Source organism: Brassica rapa, unplaced genomic scaffold (assembly GCF_000309985.2).
Source record: "Brassica rapa cultivar Chiifu-401-42 unplaced genomic scaffold, CAAS_Brap_v3.01 Scaffold0564, whole genome shotgun sequence".
Lineage (NCBI taxonomy): Eukaryota > Viridiplantae > Streptophyta > Magnoliopsida > Brassicales > Brassicaceae > Brassica > Brassica rapa.
Window position 1 is genome coordinate 1 of NW_022610505.1, and position 21,449 is coordinate 21,449.

The window sequence follows — 21,449 nt, forward strand, 5'->3', positions numbered from 1 at the left end:
GGTAGGGTCAAGCAGCTGGAAGAGCCCCGAACATCACGTGGTGTCCGGTGCATTCTCGGCGGCCCTTGAAAATCCAGAGGACCGAGTTGCCGCTCACGCCCGGTCGTACTCATAACCGCATCAGGTCTCCAAGGTGAACAGCCTCTGGTCGATGGAACAATGTAGGCAAGGGAAGTCGAAAATCTGATCCATCATTTCAGGAAAAGGATTGCTCTGAGGGCGGGCTTGGGGTCCAGTTCAAACCCGTCGACTGTTAGCAGGCTGCTTGAGCTGCTACCGTGGCGAGAGCGGACGGCCTCGTGTCGGCCTGGGGACAGACTGGAACAGCTCTTTCGGGATCTTTCCCCGGGCGTTGAACAGCCAACTCAGAACGGGTACAGACAAGGGGAATCCGATTTAATTTAAACAAAGCCTTGCGATGATCCCTGCGGATGCTAAACGCAATGTGATTTCTGCCCAAGTGCTCTGAATGTGAAAGTGAAGAAAATTCAACCAAGCGCGGGTAAACGGCAGGAGTATCTATGACTCTCTTAGGGTAACCAAATGCCTCGTCATCTAATTAGTGATGCGCATGAATGGATTAACGAGATTCCAACTGTCCCTGTCTACTATCCAGCGAAACCACAACCAAGGGAATGGGCTTGGCAGAATCAGCGGGGAAAGAGGACCCTGTGGAGCTTGACTCTAGTCCGACTTTGTGAAATGACTTGAGAGGTGTAGAATAAGTGGGAGCTCCAGCGCAAGGGAAATACCACTACTTTTAATGTTATTTTACTTACTCCGTGAATCAGAGGTGGGGTAACTTTTAGACCCAAGACTCGCTTCGGCGGGTCAATCCCGGCGGAGTACATTGTCAGGTGGGGAGTGATGTGCCCCAGTCTATGGACCAGACCGATCAGAACGTTCCGGACGTCCCAGCTGAGGTTCATCCTACCGATCAGATCAGACAGATCCACAGAGCCGTCTATCGGCTCAACCCGCGAACGTCCGGATTGGATCTTCGTCCAGATCCTCGACCAGATGCTCGATCTGACCAAACTGAAGCCCGTCCCTCCCGGCCAACTCGACAAGCCAAGACTGATGGCCAAGACAAACTTGACTTGGATCATGCCAGACTTGAGAAGGATCATGCCAGACTTGAGAATGATCATGCCAGACTTGTGAAAGATCATGCCAGACTTGAGAAAGATCATGCCAGACTTGACTTGGATCATGAGGTTTCACACAATGATCGAGACTTCTCTCTTTTAGCTCGATTGGCTCGTACCGCATGTACCGACGACCGTGATGATGATCTCTCTACCTTGTTTGATCCGATCATGGACTTTTCCTTTGGAAATTTCTCTAAGGCAAGGATCCTTAAGCTATCAGAAGACTTGGGTTTTGTTGGAACGTAACTTGTCCGATCAGAACGCCCCGCGGCCTTAGCAGAACATCTCGCGGCCCTTTCTGAACGTCCCGCCAATGTGACTGTCCTTACCGCCTTGGACTTAGCCGGTTCAGATGCATCTTGATGGAAGCCGATCAGTCACATTAATTAAGTCTTCTCTTTATTTCTGTGTAAAGACTAGATCTAGATCTAGATCTACTTTTCATTTAATTCCTAGATCTACAAAACTCTGTAAGTATGAAACTCTTTCATTTTAATAAATCAGAAATCGTTTTTGTCTAAAGTTTAAGTTAAACTCTTTGTTCTTTGTTTAAGAACTTGTCTTGTTCCTTGGTTAGTCATATCTAAGTAAACACTTCCTCAAATCATATGTCTTGTGAGTCATATCAAGCAACAACGAGAGATCCTTCACTTGGTGGTCTTGTGGGTCATATCAAGCACCATTTGGAGTCGGGAATATCGAAGGCCTTTCCGCAACCTTCGTGCGACCCTTCAATCCATCCAGTTCTCCATCCGGAGTTCATATCCAAATCTGATCCATTCGAGTGAGCCGATCTTAGGGTCCTTCAAGTGGTATCAGAGCCGCTCTTTTGGTATCTTCTAAATCATTCATCTTTCTCATCTTCCATTTCTTCATAAACACTCTTCATCTATCTATCTTGAATCCGGGCCGCTCATTACCATCCTATATCTATAAAAAAAAAGAAAAGAAAGATCTATCTATTAAAAAAAATAAAAAATTCGAAAAGTTTGATTTGTGGATTGGTGGTGGAAGAGAAAGCCTGCTGGCTGAGGAGAAATCCAGCCTTTGAGGTGGTTAAAACGGATTCCCAAAACCAAAAATCTCTTATCTTCTTTCTTTAAAAATTCCCTTGTGGTTGCTTGGATTTTGTCCACTGAGTTTCTTTGATTAGTTCTTCTTAGAACTTTGAGTGAAAACTTGTTGTGTGACCATCCAAATTCTAAGAGAAACACGTGTGTGGGTGAGGATCAAACACTTGAGAGAGTGAGGATTTTTATCTAACGTTTTGTGTTTAAGAAATTTCAGGAACCATGAGTAGCGATGATGAACGGAACCGTCCCGGAAACTCAGTTGCCGGATTGTCTAACCTTCAAATGCGTGCTTTGAATGATTCTATGTCTAACATGTTGAACGTAGGTTTAGATCAGATCCATCAGAGGCTTGATGAGAACCAGGCCAGCCAAGCTCCTTCTAGAGCCGGAGCAAGAAGAGACCGTCTGCGTAGGAACACTCGGTCCGACGATTAGATCCGAGAGGAGGATGATCAAGAGGACGAGGCCAGATCAGCATACCGTCCAAGAAGAGGTCCTAGAACCCGAGATCCAGGTGATGTCAATCCTTTTGCTAGAAATGAACGTACTAATGATAGCCTAAGTGGATTGAAACTAAAAATCCAACCTTTTGAGGGTAAAAATGATCCTGATGTTTTTCTTGAATGGGAGAGAAAAATTGAATATGTCTTTGATTGTCAAAACTTTTCTGAACTTAAGAAAGTTAGACTAGCTGTTACTGAATTCTCTGGCTATGCTATTAATTGGTATGATCAAGTTGTGACCCTTAAGAGGAGAACAGGTGAGAGACCGATTGAGACATGGGATGAGTTTTCCATGCTGATGAGGAGACGATTTGTTCCTGCTCATTATCACCGAGACCTCCACCAGAAACTCAGACGCTTGCTTCAAGGCACGAAGTCTGTGGAAGACTTGGAAACTTTGATGATCAAGGCTGATGTAGACGAGCCCATGGACGCCACTATGGCTAGGTTCCTCTCTGGCCTTAACCGAGACATCCAAGACCGTATGGAGCTTCAAGAGTATGGTAGTGTGGAACAGATGCTACACAAGGCCATCTTGATCGAGCAACAAGTTAAGAGGAAGAATTTCTCAAATCCGGCCATTACCTCTAAACCGGCCTACTCTCCTAGATCGGCTTTTGCTCCTAAGCTAAGCTACCAAGACAAAGGTAAGTCTTCTTACACAACACATAATGCTTTTAAAACTGATGTCCCCGCTCGTGATGACAAAGGAAAGGCAGTTGATACTTCTGGCCGAGCAAGAGACATTAGGTGTTTCAAATGTCAAGGTCTAGGACATTTTGCCAAAAACTGTCCCAACCAACGAGTGATGATTCTTACGGAGAATGGAGAAGTTGAATCTGAGGATGAGCAGGAGAACAAAGAATATCTTGGTCCTATCTTTGATGAAGAGGACGAGTCCTTTGGATATCCGCATCACGGACCACTACTCGTTGCTAGGAAAGGCATGGTCGAGTCTATTTTTGATGAGACGGACGGCCGCTTGGTCGATGGTTCCGACCCAGCCTTTGATGATGAGTCCGACCCAATCTATGATGAGGAGCCTTGCCTTGACTATCCAGCTCATGGTCCTCTACTTGTCACAAGAAGAACTCTGAGTGTCCAACCCAAAAACAATGAAAAGGAACAAAGGGAGAATCTCTTTCATTCTCGATGCTTAGTTTCTGAAAAGGTTTGCTTTTGATTATTGATGGTGGGAGTTGTACTAATGTTGCTAGTGACACATTTGTCAAGAAACTAGGACTTGCTACTCGGCCTCTCTGTCGTCCTTTCAGGATGGAATGGCTAAACGAGGCTGGAGAACGGTATGTGAAAGAGCAAGTCACTGTCCCTATTACCATTGGCAGATATGAGGACGAGGTCGTTTGCAACGTTCTTCCTATGGATGCATGCAACATTCTCTTGGGCCGGCCATGGCAATTTGATAAGAGAGCCGTGCATGATGACTTCACAAACCGACACTCCTTTGATCATAAAGGGAAGAAGATCACGCTTGTTCCTTTGACACCTTTTGGAGGTTCATCAAGATCAGATCCAGCTCAAGAAGAACCGTGACAAGGAAACCAAGCCAGATGAACCTGAATCATCCTAACGGAACTCCAATTTCTATATCAAACAAAGTCAGGTCAAGAGATCTCTTTACTCCCAAAAGCCATTTCTTTTACTTGTGTACAAAGAATCTCTTATGTCTTCTTCTTCTGACCTTGCACCAGAGATTCCGAGTGAACTTTTAGATGTTTTGCAGAAGTATTCTGATGTTTTTCCAGATGAGAATCCTAAGGGATTACCTCCAGTACGAGGCATTGAGCTTCAGATCGACCTTGTTCCAGGCGCGTCTCTACCAAACCGGCCAGCTTACCGTACCAGTCCGGTAGAGACCAAGGAACTTCAGAAACAGATTGGTGACCTTCTTGAGAAAGGCTACATCCGGGAAAGGCTCAGTCCTTGTGCCGTTCCTGTCCTTCTCGTGCCCGAAAAGGATGGTTCTTGGCGCATGTGTGTGGTGTGCCATCAACAACATCACAGTAAAGTATAGGCATCCCATCCCTAGGCTAGACGACATGCTTGATGAGTTGCATGGATCATGTGTCTTTTCTAAAATTTATTTGAAAAGTGGCTATCACCAGATTAGGATGAAGGAAGGTGATGAGTGGAAAACCGCATTTAAAACCAAGTTAGGATTGTATGAATGGCTTGTTATGCCATTTGGTCTTACTAATGCACCTAGCACTTTCATGCGTTTAATGAATCATGTCTTGAGGTTATTCATAGGTCATTTTGTTGTTGTCTACTTTGATGACATTCTTGTCTATAGCAAAAACCTTGAAGATCATAAGATGCATCTCAAATCTGTTCTTGAAGTTCTTAGGAAAGAAAAACTCTTTACAAATCTTGGTAAATGCTCTTTTGGAACAGATCACGTGGTGTTCTTAGGTTTTGTTGTAGGTTCTGATGGACTTAGAGTGGACGAGGAGAAAATCAAAGCCATCCGAGACTGGCCGAGTCCTTCGACCATGGGCGAGGTAAGAAGCTTTCATGGTCTGGCCGGTTTTTATAGACGGTTTGTTCCGGACTTCAGTTCCATTGCTGCTCCTCTGACTGAAGTGATCAAGAAGAACGTCGGTTTCAAATGGGAACAAGCCCAAGAAAAAGCTTTTCAGATGTTAAAAGTGAAGTTGACTCATGCTCCTTTACTTGTACTTCCTGATTTTTCTAAAACTTTTGAGATTGAATGTGATGCTTCCGGAGTTGGGATTGGTGCTGTCTTGATGCAGGATAGGAAACCCATTGCTTACTTCAGTGAGAAGCTTGGAGGCGCCACACTCAACTACCCCACATATGACCAGGAGCTATATGCTTTGGTGAGAGCTCGCCAAACGTGGCAACACTATCTTTGGCCTAAGGGGTTTGTTATCCACACGGACCACCAGTCCTTGAGACATCTTAAGGGTCAACATAAGCTGAACAAGAGACACGCACGTTAGGTTGAGTTCATTGAGACATTTCCTTATGTTATCAAGTACAAGCAAGGTAAGGAAAATGTTGTGGCTGATGCTTTTTCTCGAAGGTATACTCTTCTTTCAGCCCTTGAAACTAAACTACTTGGTTATGAATTTATCAAAGACTTGTATGTGACTGATCCGGATTTCAAAGCAATATTTCAGAAATGTTCCAAAGTGCCTTATGGAAAATACTATCAAAATTCTGGATTTTTGTTCTTTGATAACCGCTTGTGTGTGCCCAAATGTTCTTTGACGGAGTTGTTTCTTAGGGAATCTCATGGAGGAGGTCTTATGGGACACTTTGGAGTCAAGAAGACATACAAGACGGTTTATGATCACTTCTACTCGCCAAGCTTGATGAAGGACGTTGAGAGGATTTGTGGCCGATGTGTGATCTGCAAGAAATCCAAAACCAAGACATCTAATCACGGTTTGTATTCGGCTCTACCCATTCCTTCTCATCCTTGGGTAGATATTTCTATGGATTTTTTTCTTGGTTTGCCTAGGACTAAAACTGGCCGAGACTCTATCTTTGTGGTTGTTGATAGGTTTTCAAAAATGGCTCATTTCATTCCATGTCATAAAACTAATGATGATGTGCAAGTTGCTGAATTGTTCTTTAGGGAAATTGTTAGATTGCATGGTATGCCTAAGACCATTGTCTCTGATCGTGATGCTAAGTTCCTTAGCCATTTTTGGAAAACTTTGTGGTCTAAATTAGGAACCAGATTGATGTTCTCTACAACTTGTCACCCATAAACTGATGGCCAAACTGAAGTAGTGAATAGAACTTTGTCTGCATTGCTTAGATCATTGGTTAAGAAAAACCTTAAGCATTGGGAAGAATGTTTGCCTCATGTTGAGTTTGCTTGTAACAATGCTATGCATTCTGCTACTAAGTTCTCTCCTTTTGAAGTCGTTTATGGCTTTAATCCCTTATCTCCACTTGATCTTTTGCCTTTGCCTTTGAGTGAAAGAGTTAGAACAGATGGCAAAAGGAAAGCAGACACTATCAAGAAGTTACATGAGCAGGTTCACTCAAACATTGCAGCCAAAACCGAAGGGTACAAAAGATATGCCAACAGGAAGAGAAAGGAGGTCATCTTTGAGGAGGGTGATCTTATTTGGGTTCACTTGAGGAAGGAACGGTTTCCAGAAGAAAGAAAGTCTAAACTTATGCCTCGGGTCGATGGTCCATTTCAGATCCTTAGAAAGATCAATGACAATGCCTATCAACTTGATTTGCAAGGTAAGTATGATATTTCTTCATGCTTTAATGTGTCTGATCTTTCTCCTTTTCTTGTAGATGATCCAGATTTGTGGACAAATGCTTTTGAAGAAGGAGGGAATGATGTGCCCCAGTCTATGGGCCAGACCAATCAGAACGTTCCAGACGTCCCAGCTGAGGTTCATCCTACCAATCAGATCAGACAGATCCAAAGGGCCGTCTATCGGCTCGACCCGTGAACGTCCGGATTGGAGCTTCGTCCAGATCCTCGACCAGATGCTCAAACTGACCGAAATGATGCCCATCCCTCCTGGCCAACTCGACAAGCCAAGACTGATGGCCAAGCTAGACTTGACTTGGATCATGCCAGACTTGAGAAGGATCATGCCAGACTTGAGAATGATCATGCCAGACTTGAGAAAGATCATGCCAGACTTGACTTGGATCATGAGGTTTCACACAATGATCGAGACTTCTCTCTTTTAGCTCGATTGGCTCGTACCGCATGTACCGACGACCGTGCTGATGATCTCTCTACCTTGTTTGTCCGATCATGGACTTTTCCTTTGGAAATATCTCTAAGGCAAGGATCCTTAAGCTATCAAAAGGGTAAAAGCTCATTTGATTCTGATTTTCAGTACGAATACGAACCACGAAAGAGTGGCCTATCGATCCTTTAGACCTTCGGAATTTGTGGCAGCCAAGCATTCATAGCGACGTTGCTTTTTGATCCTTCGATATCGGCTCTTCCTATCATTGTGAAGCAGAATTCACCAAGTGTTGGATTGTTCACCCACCAATAGGGAACGTGAGCTGGGTTTAGACCGTCGTGAGACAGGTTAGGTTTACCCTACTTATGCCTGCGTCGCAATACTAATTCAACCTAGAACGAGAGGAACTGTTGATTCGCACAATTGGTCATCGCACTTGGTTGAAAAGCCAGTGGCGCAAAGCTACCGTGCGCTGGATTATGACTGAACGCCTCTAAGTCAGAATCTGGGCTAGAAGCGACGCATGCACCCGCCGCCCGATTGCCGACCCTTAGTAGGAGCTTCGGCTCCCAAAGGCACGTGTCGTTGGCTAAGTCCGTTCGGCGGAAGCGCCATTCAGACCGCCTTTGATGTGCTGCAGTCCATGGATCATTACATGGAACCAGCTCAGCATGGAGTTCACGACGTTCTGAAAATTTCAACCGAGGTTCATGTTTTTCACCGTGCCAGACTTGACTTGGATCATGCTAGACTTGAGAAAGATCATGCCAGACTTGAGAAAGATCATGCCAGACTTGAGAAAGATCATCTCAGACTTGAGAAAGATCATGCCAGACTTGACTTGGATCATGAGGTTTCAAAAAATGATCAAGACTTCTCTTTTTTGCTCGATTGGCCCATACTGCACGTACCGGCGACCGTACTGATGGACTGATCGACCATTTTGATCAGTTCATGCACTTTGATCAGCCAAATCTTACTAAGGCAAGGATCCTTCGCCTTTCTGAAGACATAGGACGCACTTGGTCCAGTCTGGTTCATGATCCGGACATGGTGGCTCATACGGACAGTCCCACATCCGTCCTTCTCTTTACCGCAGTCCATGCTTCAGGATACAATGAACCCGGACAGAAGCCGATCAGTCACATTTAATAATGAGAAAATTACTAGAATGTTACACATTTTATGGTTTATTACTAGAATGTTGTATATCTTTGTTTTATTACTAGAATGTTTTCTCTTTCCTAGTAATTTACAATAAGGGGCTTTTGTTATGTTTTATTTTCTGAAACTAATTTTAAAGATCAAAGCCACATCAGTTATTTAAAATCCACATCACATCAGTTATTTTTTGAAACCAAACCGTCTCTATCACTATCACTATCATACATACGGTTTTGTCAAAAAAAGAAAAGAAAAGAACACGAAGAACTGTGTTGTGTCGAAGAAGGAACCGCAAACCGAAATCCTCTCACCCTTCGAAACCCTCGTCGACATTGTTCTTTACTTCTTCGAACTCTCTCTAACTCTCTGTCGTTGAACTCTCTATAACTCTCTGTCGTTGAACTCTGTCTCGTCGGAGTTTTTAGAAACCGTCGTCTGTACGAAATCGCCTTCACCGCATTCTCATCAACGAGTTCATCTTTTCCGGTAAGATGTCGCGACGTTATATATTGTATTTTGGTTGAGTTTGTGGGTCAGTTATATATTGAGGCTGTGATATGGGTGTGTCGAGGATTTTGTTGTGTCTGAGTTAGGGTTATGTTGCGGCTGAGATATGTGATTGTCTAGGCTTTTGTTGTGTCTGAATTAGGGCTTTTTGTTGTGGCTGAGTTATGGTTATGTTATAACTGAGTAATTATTATGTTATGGCTGAGTTATGGTTATTTTATAACTGAGTAATTATTATGTTATGGCTGAGTTATATATATGACCTAATATATTTTAATATTATGATATGGCTGTGTTATTTTTATGTTGTGGCTGATTTATTGTTGTGTTATATGATCAGATGGATGTTAGTCAAGTCGAACCACGTGATTACCCTCCAAGACTTTACCCTTCTAACCTAGAAGGTAAAGATATCAATCATAATTTCCGTGCAGGACATTTCCCCCACATTAAAGAAACAATAGGACTCGATGTGTGGGAAGAACTGGTGAACTCTCCCATTGGAGTAGTTGCTAGGCTACTTTCACGCGAAAGCATTTGGTCTGGTAGGACCGTACACTATCTGCTATGTAGACAGCTGCGAGTGCATAAAAAGGAGATATGGTCTCTACTGGAGATGTTTCCCTGGATGTTGAATGAGCTTATTCTTGCCGATCTCCGAAAGCATTCTAGGAAGAGGTTCGCATTCAGACGGAGGAGCAAAAGATACATTCCACAAAACAACATCATAGGTGATTGTGGGGTTTATTCGTTGAAGTTTGTGGAGTGTCTAGCGCTTGGTGTGTCTTTTTATGGCATAAACGATAGTAATATTCAAGGGTTACGGGTGAAGATGGCAGCAGATATCCTCGAGGAAGGAGGAAATGTTGGAATGAACAAGTTGTTGTCAAAATGAAACTGTGTTTGTTTGTGAACCTGTGTTTGTTGTTATGTTAACTATTTGACTTTGGATAACTGCTGTAATAACTCAGTCATATCGATTAGTAATACTCAGCCAGTACTTATTGATAACTCAGTCATACCTCAAACATACCCTAGAACCAAAATAATTAATAATTTTTCATTCGAATGTTATATATAAAGTCCAATTATCAAAATAATTAATAATAACTCAATGTGTGAGCATGATCTTTGTTGACTATACGAGTTTGGAATCGATTATAATCTTGAGGTATATGTTGTCTCTTACGAGTACCTAAAACTCTAGGCAGTGATATGAGGTGTGAGCATGATTCAAAACACGTAAACTGTTATTGTGTTATTTATTATGAATTTGTGATATTTATCATATCTTGTGGTTCGTACATCATAAATCATAACCCTAAACAATCTTATTCGGAACCCAAACCCTAAATAACTAAACCCTATACCCTAAACGGCAAACAACAAATCAGCCGTAAAGGTCTTAATAACTCAGCATGTTAGTGTAAGTTAATATTTACATATGGCGCGAAAATTTTAGATATTTTATCTCGCGACCTTTAATGTTCTATACTTCCCCTATATATAGCCCCCTTCTCTTGCACTTTCTCGCCTTATCTCACTAGAAAACCTAAACAATATCTCTATATCGCCTTACAAAGTTATGATTGTTCCTGGTTATTCAGAAAGGTTAGAGAACAGAGTCAATGAGATACTAAACTCTGAAAATCGTGAAAACCTTCCCGTTCTATACCCTGGCCCGGGTTTCTTGCTTGACAGCGTAATCTGGTTTAAATTTCTAAGCGATCTCTCCCTGGCCATCCCGTCGATTTTAGCAGAAGGATGGGTTCATGATTGGCCGACATGGCGCGCCATTCCCGATCATTTTAAGGAACGCTGGTTTCTTCAACTCGCTGTAAGGACAACATCTTTGAATTGTTTTTGATATTAGACATAATAACAGCACTTACATTTGGAAATTGGTTTTTTGTTGTAGCGCAAACGCACGTGGGCACGAAGATATAATTTTCAAGTTTGGACAAATTTTAATCTGGTGGCCAGAACGGTGTTTCGTTGTCAGATGCGCCTCTTGAAGAGGAGGTGGGCACATGGGGGTGAGAAGCCTGCGTGGATGCTAACTAGAGTTTGGCGTGATCTTGTCCACATGTTTGAAGAATTTGGTCCTGATAATTTTGGTTTTAGTAATTGATTTGTTGTTTTTGTTTGTATTCAGCCGTCAAGTTTTTATAAAGTTGTTTAACTCAGACGTTAAGTTTCTATAAAGTTGTTTAACTCAGCCATTAAGTTTCTATTAAGTTGTTTAACTCAGCCGTTTAGTTTCTATAAAGTTGTTTAACTCAGCCGTTAAGGTTTTATAAAGTTGTTTAACTCAGCCGGAATTGTTTGCGTCAAACGTCAGTGTTTCAGTTAATTAACTCAGCCGTAATACGAATTAAGATACTAATAACTCAGCCTTATATTGTAAAAATACAAAGCCAAAGTTAACGCTATTTTCCATGTATTATTATGGTCGCCATTACTTAATCGAGACCAGTATTAGAGTCCTTTATTCTCTTATTATTATACGTGCGAGAAATTCCATCGTCATTGAGAATATCGAGACTCATTATTATGGCCGTCATTACATTATCGAGACTACTATTATTAGAGACCTTTATTCTGTTATTATTATGTGCATGAGAAATTTCGTTTGCATTGAGAATATCGAGACTCATTATTATACGGCTGGCACGCATGTATCGGATTATTTACATAATCGAGGTATTGTTATTTTTAATGTAACTCAGTCAATACATCTACGTTAACTCAGCCAAAATATAGACGCTAACACAGCCGTAATACGAATTCAACTTAAGTGTTTGATAAAATAATAAAGAACCTTTCGTATTTCTTGATTTGATTGAGTATTCGTCATAATTAAAGTGCATCACGTGTGTGGAAAATACGGCTCAAACCTAATATCGAGGCATCTAATAGTTTATTAATTTAAATTATTCCTCTTTATTTGAATTTTTTTAAAAAAATGATTTTATATTACTACCACTATTGTTTTAACTTTGTCTTTCACACCAATTTCTCTTTCATTCAAAGAAAATGTCTTCTTCATCATCTGTGTCTGGTAACACTTACTTTCACCGCCGGCATGTGGAAAGAGGAACGCCGAAACAGTGTTGGTGTGGTGAACCCGCTGAATTATGTACATCTGCATCACGGGCTAATCCAGGACGACTGTACTATTGCTGTCGCAAAGGATATATTAAGGTTTGATTTTTAATTTTATTCATTATACTGTCAATGTGATACTAAGAGCTGGGCATGTTGGTGAAATCAGAGACATTTATTCAAATGGGCGGACGAGTGCTTGGTGGAAGAGGTAGAAGATATGAAATCGGTGATGAGTGACATGACCAAAGGCATATCAGATCTGAGAGTAGACGTTGGTCGGTTGGAGAAAGAACTCGGTAAAGCGGAAAAGATGAAGTGTTTGATGTTTCCAGTGGTGGTTTGTGGGTTTGGTATGGCCATATTTTGGCACTATTTCTTTGCGTAGTCATGTGTTGTAATCATAATTTAGACGCAATGTTTTTAGTAACTCAGCTATTAGGTTCAATGCAACTCAGCCAGTACGTTAATTAATTCATAATCAAACAATAACCCAGCCATAATACGAGTATTCGTCAGTCATAACGTTTTAATAACTCAGTTATAACGTTAACTGCAATTCAGCCGTTACGTTAATTAAGTCACTATAAAACAATAACCCAGCCATAATATGAGTATTCGTCAGTCATAATGTTTTAATAACTCAGTTATAACGTTAACTGCAATTCAGCCGTTACGTTAATTAAGTCACTATCAAACAATAACCCAACCATAATATGAGTATTCGTCAGTCATAATGTTTTAATAACTCAGTTATAACGTTCACTGCAACTCAGCCGTTACGTTAATTAAGTCATAATCAAACAATAACCCAGCCATTATATGAGTATTAGTCAGCCATAAAAAGAGACATACATAAATTTCTGGTTCGACATACATAAGTTTAGGTTCAAAATCACTCTTCCCTTTCCGGACATACACACATTAGTGGAGTAGTTTTCCCATCTCCAACCACATTGAACACAAATAAGTCTCCTATGGCGCATCTGTTAGCACGACAGAACTTTCTCCAGCCTCTTCTGATGTAATACATGCCGTCTGCTTCGCTAAATCGCAAACTCACAGTCCATGAATTTCCCTCTTTGTTGACAAGTATTATCTCTTGGCATTGTTTGTTCAAAGCAGTACAAGTCGTAGCTCCCTCAGGAAGATACTGCAAACACAGAACGTAAAGACACAGAACAGATCAAACCATATGTTAATAACTAACTAAATACTGCAAACACAGAACGTAAAGACACTGAACAGATCAAACCATATGTTAATAACTAACTAAATATGGTCTATAACTGAAAATCGACTCACAAGTTTGTCTTCTTTTAGATTCGAAGCAGTGACCTCAGCCTGAAAACAATAGTCAAATGAGAAAGAAGGAACATCATCCGCATCGGCTTCTTCCTTGATGATGTGAGGATGTGTATACTGAATCTCACAACAGCTAGGACCAAATGGTGTGACATGAAACACCATATCTCCTTCGTGTTTGAAGATGACAATGTCACCGATTTGAAGGTCATGTGCTGTGGTGAAATCTTTCCAACCTCCGGTGAGTCTCCTGCCTTCTTGTATCACTTCCCAAGTTTGATCTGTAGCGTCCGATCTTAGTTTCCATGTTTTCCGGTTTGTCTTCCCTTCTATGTGTTGTGAGAAGAAGCCAAGTGGTATTGTCTGCAGGTCAGAAAAGCCAAAGTTAAGCAAACTCTAAAATAGGAACATATACACATGAGAAATAGAGAGTGTGTGTCTACCACGCCACTGTGGAAATCGGGAAGCAGAGGCTTCAAGAAATGAGGTTTGTGCGAATTAGGCATCTGCAAACAAGAAAAGAATGGGAAGAAAACATCATCGAACCGAAGCTGAATCCACAAATCTGCAAAAGAGAGGCTTCGGTTTTACCTTCGTATCGAGACGCTTCGAAATCGCCTGTCGTCGAGAGCTTTTCTTTTTTTTCGCGTTGGGACGAAAATGATTTCTTTTTTTTTCCTTGTGTAAAGTAAATAATGCCGGAAAATATAACTCAGCCGTAACATTGTTAATAATTAATAATGCCGAAGAATAAAACTCAGCTGTAACATAATTTAACTCAGTGTCGAGTTATGTCCTGACACGCATGTCCGAGTAATTTACGATATCGAGGTCATTATATGTTTATTTTATTTGGACACGCGTGATCTTTATATTTAATATGATTTCCCTATTATATTTCCAATATTTACAAGTAAAAGATAAAGGAAAAACCAGAGTCGACTTCTAAAACCTAAAGTAAGTCTCTTTCGTCCAAAATCGATTTTGAATTATTTTTTGTATTTTGGCCTTGTTCGATTTTGCATTATTTTTGTGTGCTATGATGTATAAATTAGATGGATCTACAGCGTGGAATTCCAAGGACGTGCGACTGTGGAGCTGCTACCATTGTGTTAACGTCAGGTACAATAAAGAATCCGGGTAGAAGATTTTATCGATGTGGAGCAAATTCGGGTCAAAACCATGTTTTCAAATGGCTTGATGAAGCACATGATGAAGAGTTTGTAGTTGTGGCAAACAAACTCGCGACGATAGAGCAGGATTTGGCCGCTATAAAAGCAGAATTAGATGATATGAAGAAAGACATAACTGAGATCATAAAAATTATTGAATGTCTTAGGATGAAGTCTTAAATGTATTAGTTGCTACAACTACTTCTTTGTTTACTCAGATTCTGTACTCATAAGTCAGTCTATGTTTATGTAAATGGGATTTAACTCAGCCGTTGTTAATTTCTTCCGAAACAACCCAACTCAGCCGTAACATGTAATAATATCAGTCTTAACGTTTAGGTGAACAATCAAAAAACAGTCATATTTCTAACAATCAAAAAACAATCAAAACTCAGCCGTGTATTACAATAAGATGAAAATAAGTCAGCCATAAGATGAAAATAACTCAGCCATAAGAAAATAAGTCAGCCATAAAAACAGAATATATAATTTTTTTGTTCGACATACATAATGGCATAGCAAAAAACATAAAAAAGATAAGATTCTGATGCAGAGACATCTTCACCACTTACTTGTGTCCCTAAACAGGCTTATCGGTTCAAAATCACGAAAGAACAAGGAAATCTCTTTGATCCAGAAACAGCGCTCACACATGTTGTCGTCTTTAGTCACATCAATGTGCCATAGGCAGAGACATTGTCGGTCCACAACATTTGCACATTGGCAAAGGTAGAAGGACGGAACATAAGTAGAAGTGAACATGGCCTTAATTTGACGGAACTCGTCAGTATGCCACAAACCCCATCCCCATTTCGCATCTCGAACAAGTTTCCCGACCCTGTCAACAGTTGCTCTTGGAATTCTCCGAAAATACTGCGCATCACCGTAAAAGATTGCTTCAGTCATAGCGTGTGTATACACTGCACGCTCATATCCTGCATCTGCTGCACGCTTGAGGAGAGAAAGGCCATAATCTTGCTCATCGTATGAGTAGAAAAACTGTACACCCTTTACATAAATTGTGCTTGGATTGTTCTCAGCGTAGCAAGTTTTCAACAACTGAGATGGCATAATGAGACCCCAGGGAAAGGATAACACATCGAAATAATGGTATACCCTACGCATCTCTGCTAACGCCTTCATCGACCTGGACGATGCTCTGAGGCGGTAGAGATCTTGGAAGGAGTTACGGGCCACACGCTCAACCACCATTGCCTGAAGATCTTCAGGCAATTCAAGCAGAGGGAAATATTCCATTTTCTCTGAGAGGACAGTTGTGTAAAAGATAGAGAGTTGAAGATGTGTAATTGTTTGAGAAGTACCTTATTTATCTGCAGTTAACGGTTGTAGTTTCGTATCGCGGCGTTTCTTATTTCTTATTTTGAGCGGGAATTTAATCCATAACTCAGCCGTGTATTACAATAACTCAGCCTTAATTGACTTCGCGACGTTTCGTGTTTCTAGCGGGGAAGTTTTTTTCAACTGCGTTTGAATAAAAGAGCTGACATTAGAAATCACGACAATTATTAGGCGTGTGAGTAACATTATCTCAGCCAATGAAGATTAATTTCTCTTAATTTAATTCGCTACTTTCGTATTCCACTTTATAATCAATAATTACGTAGGGGCTATTACGTAACGTAGGGCAATTAAGTACGGACATTTCGTTTTTCGATGTCTGTGTCTCTCTTGAGTAATGGGAAGCGGGCAAATCAATGAAAATAAAAACCCAACCACATACAAAAAAACCCAGCCGTATTACAACACAAAACCCAGCCGTATTACAAATAATAATCCAGCCGTTGTGCAAATCAATGAAAATAAAACCCAGCCGTATTACAACACAAAACCCAGCCGTATTACAACACAAAACCCAGCCGTATTACAAAACAACATGAAAAGCAATTGCTTATATCGGACAAGTTCTCGCATTATGTCCACTTTGACTGCAACGAGAACATATGTGCTCTTTCCTAGGACGTTTGTTTGCAAGTGCAACTTCTAAAGCAGATTTCATCCTATTTTTTTTAGGTCTTCCCGGTTGTTGACGAATAAACGGTGGAAAGCACTGTACGTTAGCCACGTTATCTGGAACAGGTAGCGCTGAGTCAACCGGCATGACCGATTCAGCGTATGCGCTAGCTAAATAAGTGCTTTTATAGTAAGGACTGCACAGTGATATTCGAGAAACATTTCTTTCCTCTGCAGCTGCGATTGCGTGTACACATGGTATTTTCTCGACATCGAAACGCCGACATGTGCACTTTCGCTCAACCAAATTAACAACATTCAAAGACTCGCCAGCAGCGCCATATTTAACTTCAGTGTGATGGTCATCAATCCTTTGAACCGTCCAATCCCGGGAGGCACTTACACGTCCCTATTAACAAAACCCAATTTTAAAACGACTGACTTATTAGATTTAAAGACTGACTTATTTTACTGTTACGACTGACTTACTTGTAATAGTTTCTCCACACCGCGCGTGAGTGTGGTTGACTGCGATCTGGCATCCACTCTTCGTTCAGCAAACCATCTGGTCATCATAACCCGTATCGATTCCAATATTCGAACAATGTTAAGACCTCTAGCATGCGATAATGCTCTGTTCATTGATTCCGCTATGTTCGTAGTCATCAAATTGTACCTCTCGCCGGGAAATAAACACGTGTCCACAGTCTGACATCAGCTCTTTCGAGGTAGCCGTGGAGATCAGGATTAAGTGCTTCAATCTCCTCGAAAATCATATCAAAGTCAGACATTCTAAAACATCTCGCCGCTTTCTTCACCAGCCGAAATACATCTTTTCCTTTGTACCGTCCCAATATGTTTTTATACAAATGATAGGTGCATATTCCACGAGCAGCTAACGGATACACATTTGTAATTGCTTTCCCTATCGAGTTATGCCTATCTGATATTATCGCAAGACCCTCCTGGTCAGGAATCAACACTTTTAGTTGCGTAAAAAACCAATTCCACGAATCATCATTTTCAGTGTCAACCACTGCGAAGGCTATTGGAAAAATCTGAAAGTTACCATCCTGAGCTAGTGCTGTGAGTAGCGTCCCTTTATATTTACCATTAAGAAACGTACCGTCGACGACAACAACTTTGCGCATGAAAGGAAACCCATTAACGCTCGCACCAAACGCAAGAAACACATACATGAATCTTCCAAGCTCATCGATTTGAAGACGCGTAACTGTATTCGGATTTGCCCTTCTTATCATGTATAAGTAAGAAGGCAAGAGTTCAAAACCACACTCAGGTGTGCCCTCATCGATTTCCCTTGCACATTTAAGCGTCCGGTGTGATTTCCAATATTCCATCTGCTCACATGAAAAAACAATTTACATAACTCAGCCACATCATATCATTAAGACGGTCACAACGTAAACATAACTCAACCATAGTTTTGTAACTCAGCCATTTCTAACATAAAATAACCCAGCCTATACTCTACCATAACTCAGCCGTTTTAACATAATTACCTTTACACCAAACTGCTTAGTGATAGCTATTCCGACACTCTCAGGGCGAACGGCCGGACCAACGTCGCCGAGAAAGTTCTTGTACAACTCTCCTAAAATATCCGGTGTTGCATTTCGAGATCGATTAGAACGCTCAGTTACAGAACATGCATGATCCGAGTCGTAAATACGAATATAAAACTGCGGGGACAATCCTTCGGTAGATGCACGAACTCTCCATGTACATCCATCAACCCAACACTTAACAACGTATGTTGTCAGGTTTGATATTTCTACATCAAAATCAAATTGATGCCTCACTGTAAAAAGTTTCAGTCGTCTCTTCAAATGCTTTTTAGTCAAGTATCGTTGTCCTACCGCAAGGTCTAACGACGACATCTCCAACTTCAAAACCTCCAGATTCCCTTTAGATTCGCTCATCAAGAAGTTCTGATATCTCTTCTTGGAAGGTAGCGTTGGTGAATCTTCGTCTTCTTCGATAGGAGACTCACCGTATGTGCTGAAGTTATCATCTTCAGATGACGCACCGTCCGAGTCATCGAACATATCAAATCGACTTTCAAATTCATCATCTTCTTCGTTTTCTTTGCCTATTTCATCTTCTCCGGCTACGTCGTGTATTTCAACGTTACTAAAGCAGTCATTCTCAATTTCATCTTGTTCATCCTCCAAACTGCAACCATCGTAACTCCCATTCTCTATAGACTCAACTTCTAAAGCTTCTTCTTCTAAAGCTTCTTCTTCTGAAGCGTCTTCTTCTGAAGCGTCTTCTTCTGAAGCTTCTTCTTCTGAAGCTTCTTCTTCTGAAGCTTCTACGTCTGAGCTGTCATCCTTTTTCTCTGTAATCTCCACACAGAGACGTAGTTGTTCGCTTTTCTTTAAGCTTAGAAAACATTGCAATTGTCGAGTGTTGGACACGTAAACTGGTGGAGTGTTGTGCGCCATTGTTTTCAATGTTTTATTCGAAAACATGTAGCTAAGCAGAATATGAACCTTCAAATCATTCAAACCGTAATCGTCGATGACAGACTTTGTGAAATCTTCAAGTTTAGTTTTCTCACCTAAATGAAGAACTCTACACCCTCTACTGTCGACGTTGAATACATATCGTTTTTTCATAATCCATTTACCGGAAACAATAATAACGGGATCCATTACCATATGAGAAAAGATGAAGAGGATAGATAACTGAGATGATGAAGAAGAAAAGAAAGGCTGTGTAATCATTCAAAAATAAGATGAAGAAGACAACTGAAAGGTCTCGTAACTCAGTTGTAAATTGGGCGACCGTTAGTGATGACATGTCAAATCCGAGTTGATGACATGGCAGATGACATGGAACATCGGTTAATCAGCCGACAAACAATCAGTAACTCAGCCAAAATAAGTCAGCCATCATTTTTACACTTTGTCAGCCGATACATGGAAACATTCTAGTAATTAATCTTTTGACAGTAAGTCAGCCGCAATAAGGATGAACAACCATATGTCAGCCGTATCGTTACGTAAATCAGCCATCAAACGAGAACATTCTAGTAATTAATCTTTCGCTCATACGTCAGCCGCAAAGCAGCTGAGTTTACTGTTTATCCATGCTTTAACGGCTGACTAATACAAACCCAGTCGTAACAGCATCCCATAACTCAGCCGTGGCTTCAATAACCCAGCCCATCCATGTTCCTTTACTCAGCTGAAAAAAAGTTTCTCAGCCGTTTCTTAACCACGACTCAGCCAAATTTTCCAGAAATCAAACCGCCGATGTATAAGTCAGCCGTCATTTGTATCATTAAGTCAGCCGTGGTCACATAACTCAGCCGGATTTCTGTAAATCAGTTGTATCGGCAAGCTGACTTATAGTTTTAAGTCAGCCACTTTCACTTAAGTCAGTCGTATGTATTAAGTCAGCCGTAACGTAAAGATAAATCGGCCGTAACTACGTATCTATCGCTTAACAGCTGACTTAATGAAAATACGGACGCGAATTCCTCCGTGGCGCCGGTTTTTTGCCTACGTGGCAGCGAAAAGTAATGGCATTCTCGTAAATACGTTTTTTCTCATAACGTAAAAAAAGGGTACGCTTGGTATCGAAAATATTCTAGTAATAAAAAAAAGATCTGTATCATTCTAGTCAATACACCTAAAATATGTAACATTCTAGTAAACTTCCCTTAATAATCTGTCTTTATTTTGTTAATGACTTGATCTAGATCTAGATCTTGATCTACTTTCTATTTAATTCCTAGATCTAAAAAAATCTATATATAACTAGAAACTCTTTCTTTTAATAAAAGAAATCGTTTTTGCCTAAAGTTTGAGTTAAACTCTTTGTTCTTTGTTTAAAGAACTTGTTCTTGTTTCTTGGTGAGTCATATCCAAGTAAACACTTCCTTTAAATCGTTGGTCTGTGGAGTCATATCAAGCAACGACGAGAGATCCTTCACTTGGTGGTCTTGGTGAGTCATATCAGCACCCATTTGGAGTCGGGAATATCGAAGGCATTTCCACCAACCTTCGTGTGACCTTCAATCCATTCAGTTCTCCATCCGGAGTTCATATCCAAATCTGATCCATTCGAGTGAGCATATCTTAGGGTCCTTCAAGTGGTATCAGAGCCACTCGTTTGGTATCTTCGAAATCATTCATCTCTCTCATCTTCCATTTCTAAATCATAACACTTCTTCTTCTTCTATCTATCTTGAATCCGGGCCCCTCAATCTATCAAAAAAAAGAGAAAAAAAAAGAAAAGAAAAGATCTATCAAAAAGAAAAATTTGAAAAGGTTTTCATTTGGGGATTGGTGGTGGAAGAGAAAGCCTGTTGGCTGAGGAGAAATCCAGCCTTTGAGGTGGTTAAAATGGATTCCCAAAACCAAAAATCTATTATCTTTCTCTCTTTTAAAATTCCCTGTGTGTTTGCTTGGATTTTGTCCATTGGATTCTTTGATTTGTTCTTCTTAGAACATTGAGTAGAAACTTGTGTGTGATCACCTAAATCTGAGAGAAACACTTGAGTGGGTGAGATTAAACACTTGAGAGTGTGAGGTTTTATTTTCTCTAACTTTTTTGTTGGGATTTTCTGGTTATGATGTTTGGTCTCCAAAGGAAAAGTAGCAAGGAGAGAATCCCCACACAAACTATCTCTCATCTTCATTTAATATTCTTTGAATAATTTTGATGAGTTTGTTAGTGTGCAAGATAGGCCAAACAGGAGGTGAAATGAACCTTTCAGTCGTCCCAAGGTGAAGCTGATCCAAAG

At 40.8% G+C, this 21,449-nt stretch overlaps 4 protein-coding genes and 1 long non-coding RNA gene across 5 annotated transcripts; 2 read left to right on the forward strand and 3 right to left on the reverse strand.

Moving 5' to 3' along the window:
- The first annotated feature begins 2,443 nt into the window (after positions 1–2,443).
- LOC117130573 lies at positions 2,444–4,281 on the forward strand. The gene is made up of 3 exons (XM_033283347.1): positions 2,444–2,646; positions 2,782–3,898; positions 3,961–4,281. The coding sequence occupies exons 1-3, from the start codon at positions 2,444–2,446 to the stop codon at positions 4,279–4,281; spliced, it is 1,641 nt and encodes a 546-aa protein (XP_033139238.1).
- A 3,649-nt stretch (positions 4,282–7,930) lies between these two features.
- Positions 7,931–13,469, forward strand: LOC117130575. Its single transcript, XR_004453921.1, has 2 exons — positions 7,931–10,956; positions 11,038–13,469. It is a non-coding gene; the product is annotated as an uncharacterized LOC117130575 (long non-coding RNA).
- Positions 13,021–17,100, reverse strand: LOC117130574 (B3 domain-containing protein REM10-like). Its single transcript, XM_033283348.1, has 4 exons — positions 14,121–17,100; positions 13,973–14,035; positions 13,530–13,892; positions 13,021–13,377 (listed from the first exon to the last, which is right to left on the reverse strand). The coding sequence occupies exons 2-4, from the start codon at positions 14,033–14,035 to the stop codon at positions 13,120–13,122; spliced, it is 684 nt and encodes a 227-aa protein (XP_033139239.1). The 5' UTR covers positions 14,121–17,100; the 3' UTR covers positions 13,021–13,119.
- LOC117130576 lies at positions 16,611–17,314 on the reverse strand. Its single transcript, XM_033283349.1, has 2 exons — positions 17,162–17,314; positions 16,611–17,081 (listed from the first exon to the last, which is right to left on the reverse strand). Exons 1-2 carry the CDS (start codon positions 17,312–17,314, stop codon positions 16,611–16,613), a joined length of 624 nt encoding a protein of 207 aa, XP_033139240.1.
- Positions 17,315–17,337: 23 nt separating this feature from the next.
- Positions 17,338–18,741, reverse strand: LOC117130577. The gene is made up of 2 exons (XM_033283350.1): positions 18,196–18,741; positions 17,338–18,033 (listed from the first exon to the last, which is right to left on the reverse strand). The coding sequence occupies exons 1-2, from the start codon at positions 18,739–18,741 to the stop codon at positions 17,338–17,340; spliced, it is 1,242 nt and encodes a 413-aa protein (XP_033139241.1).
- Between the last annotated feature and the right edge of the window lie 2,708 nt (positions 18,742–21,449).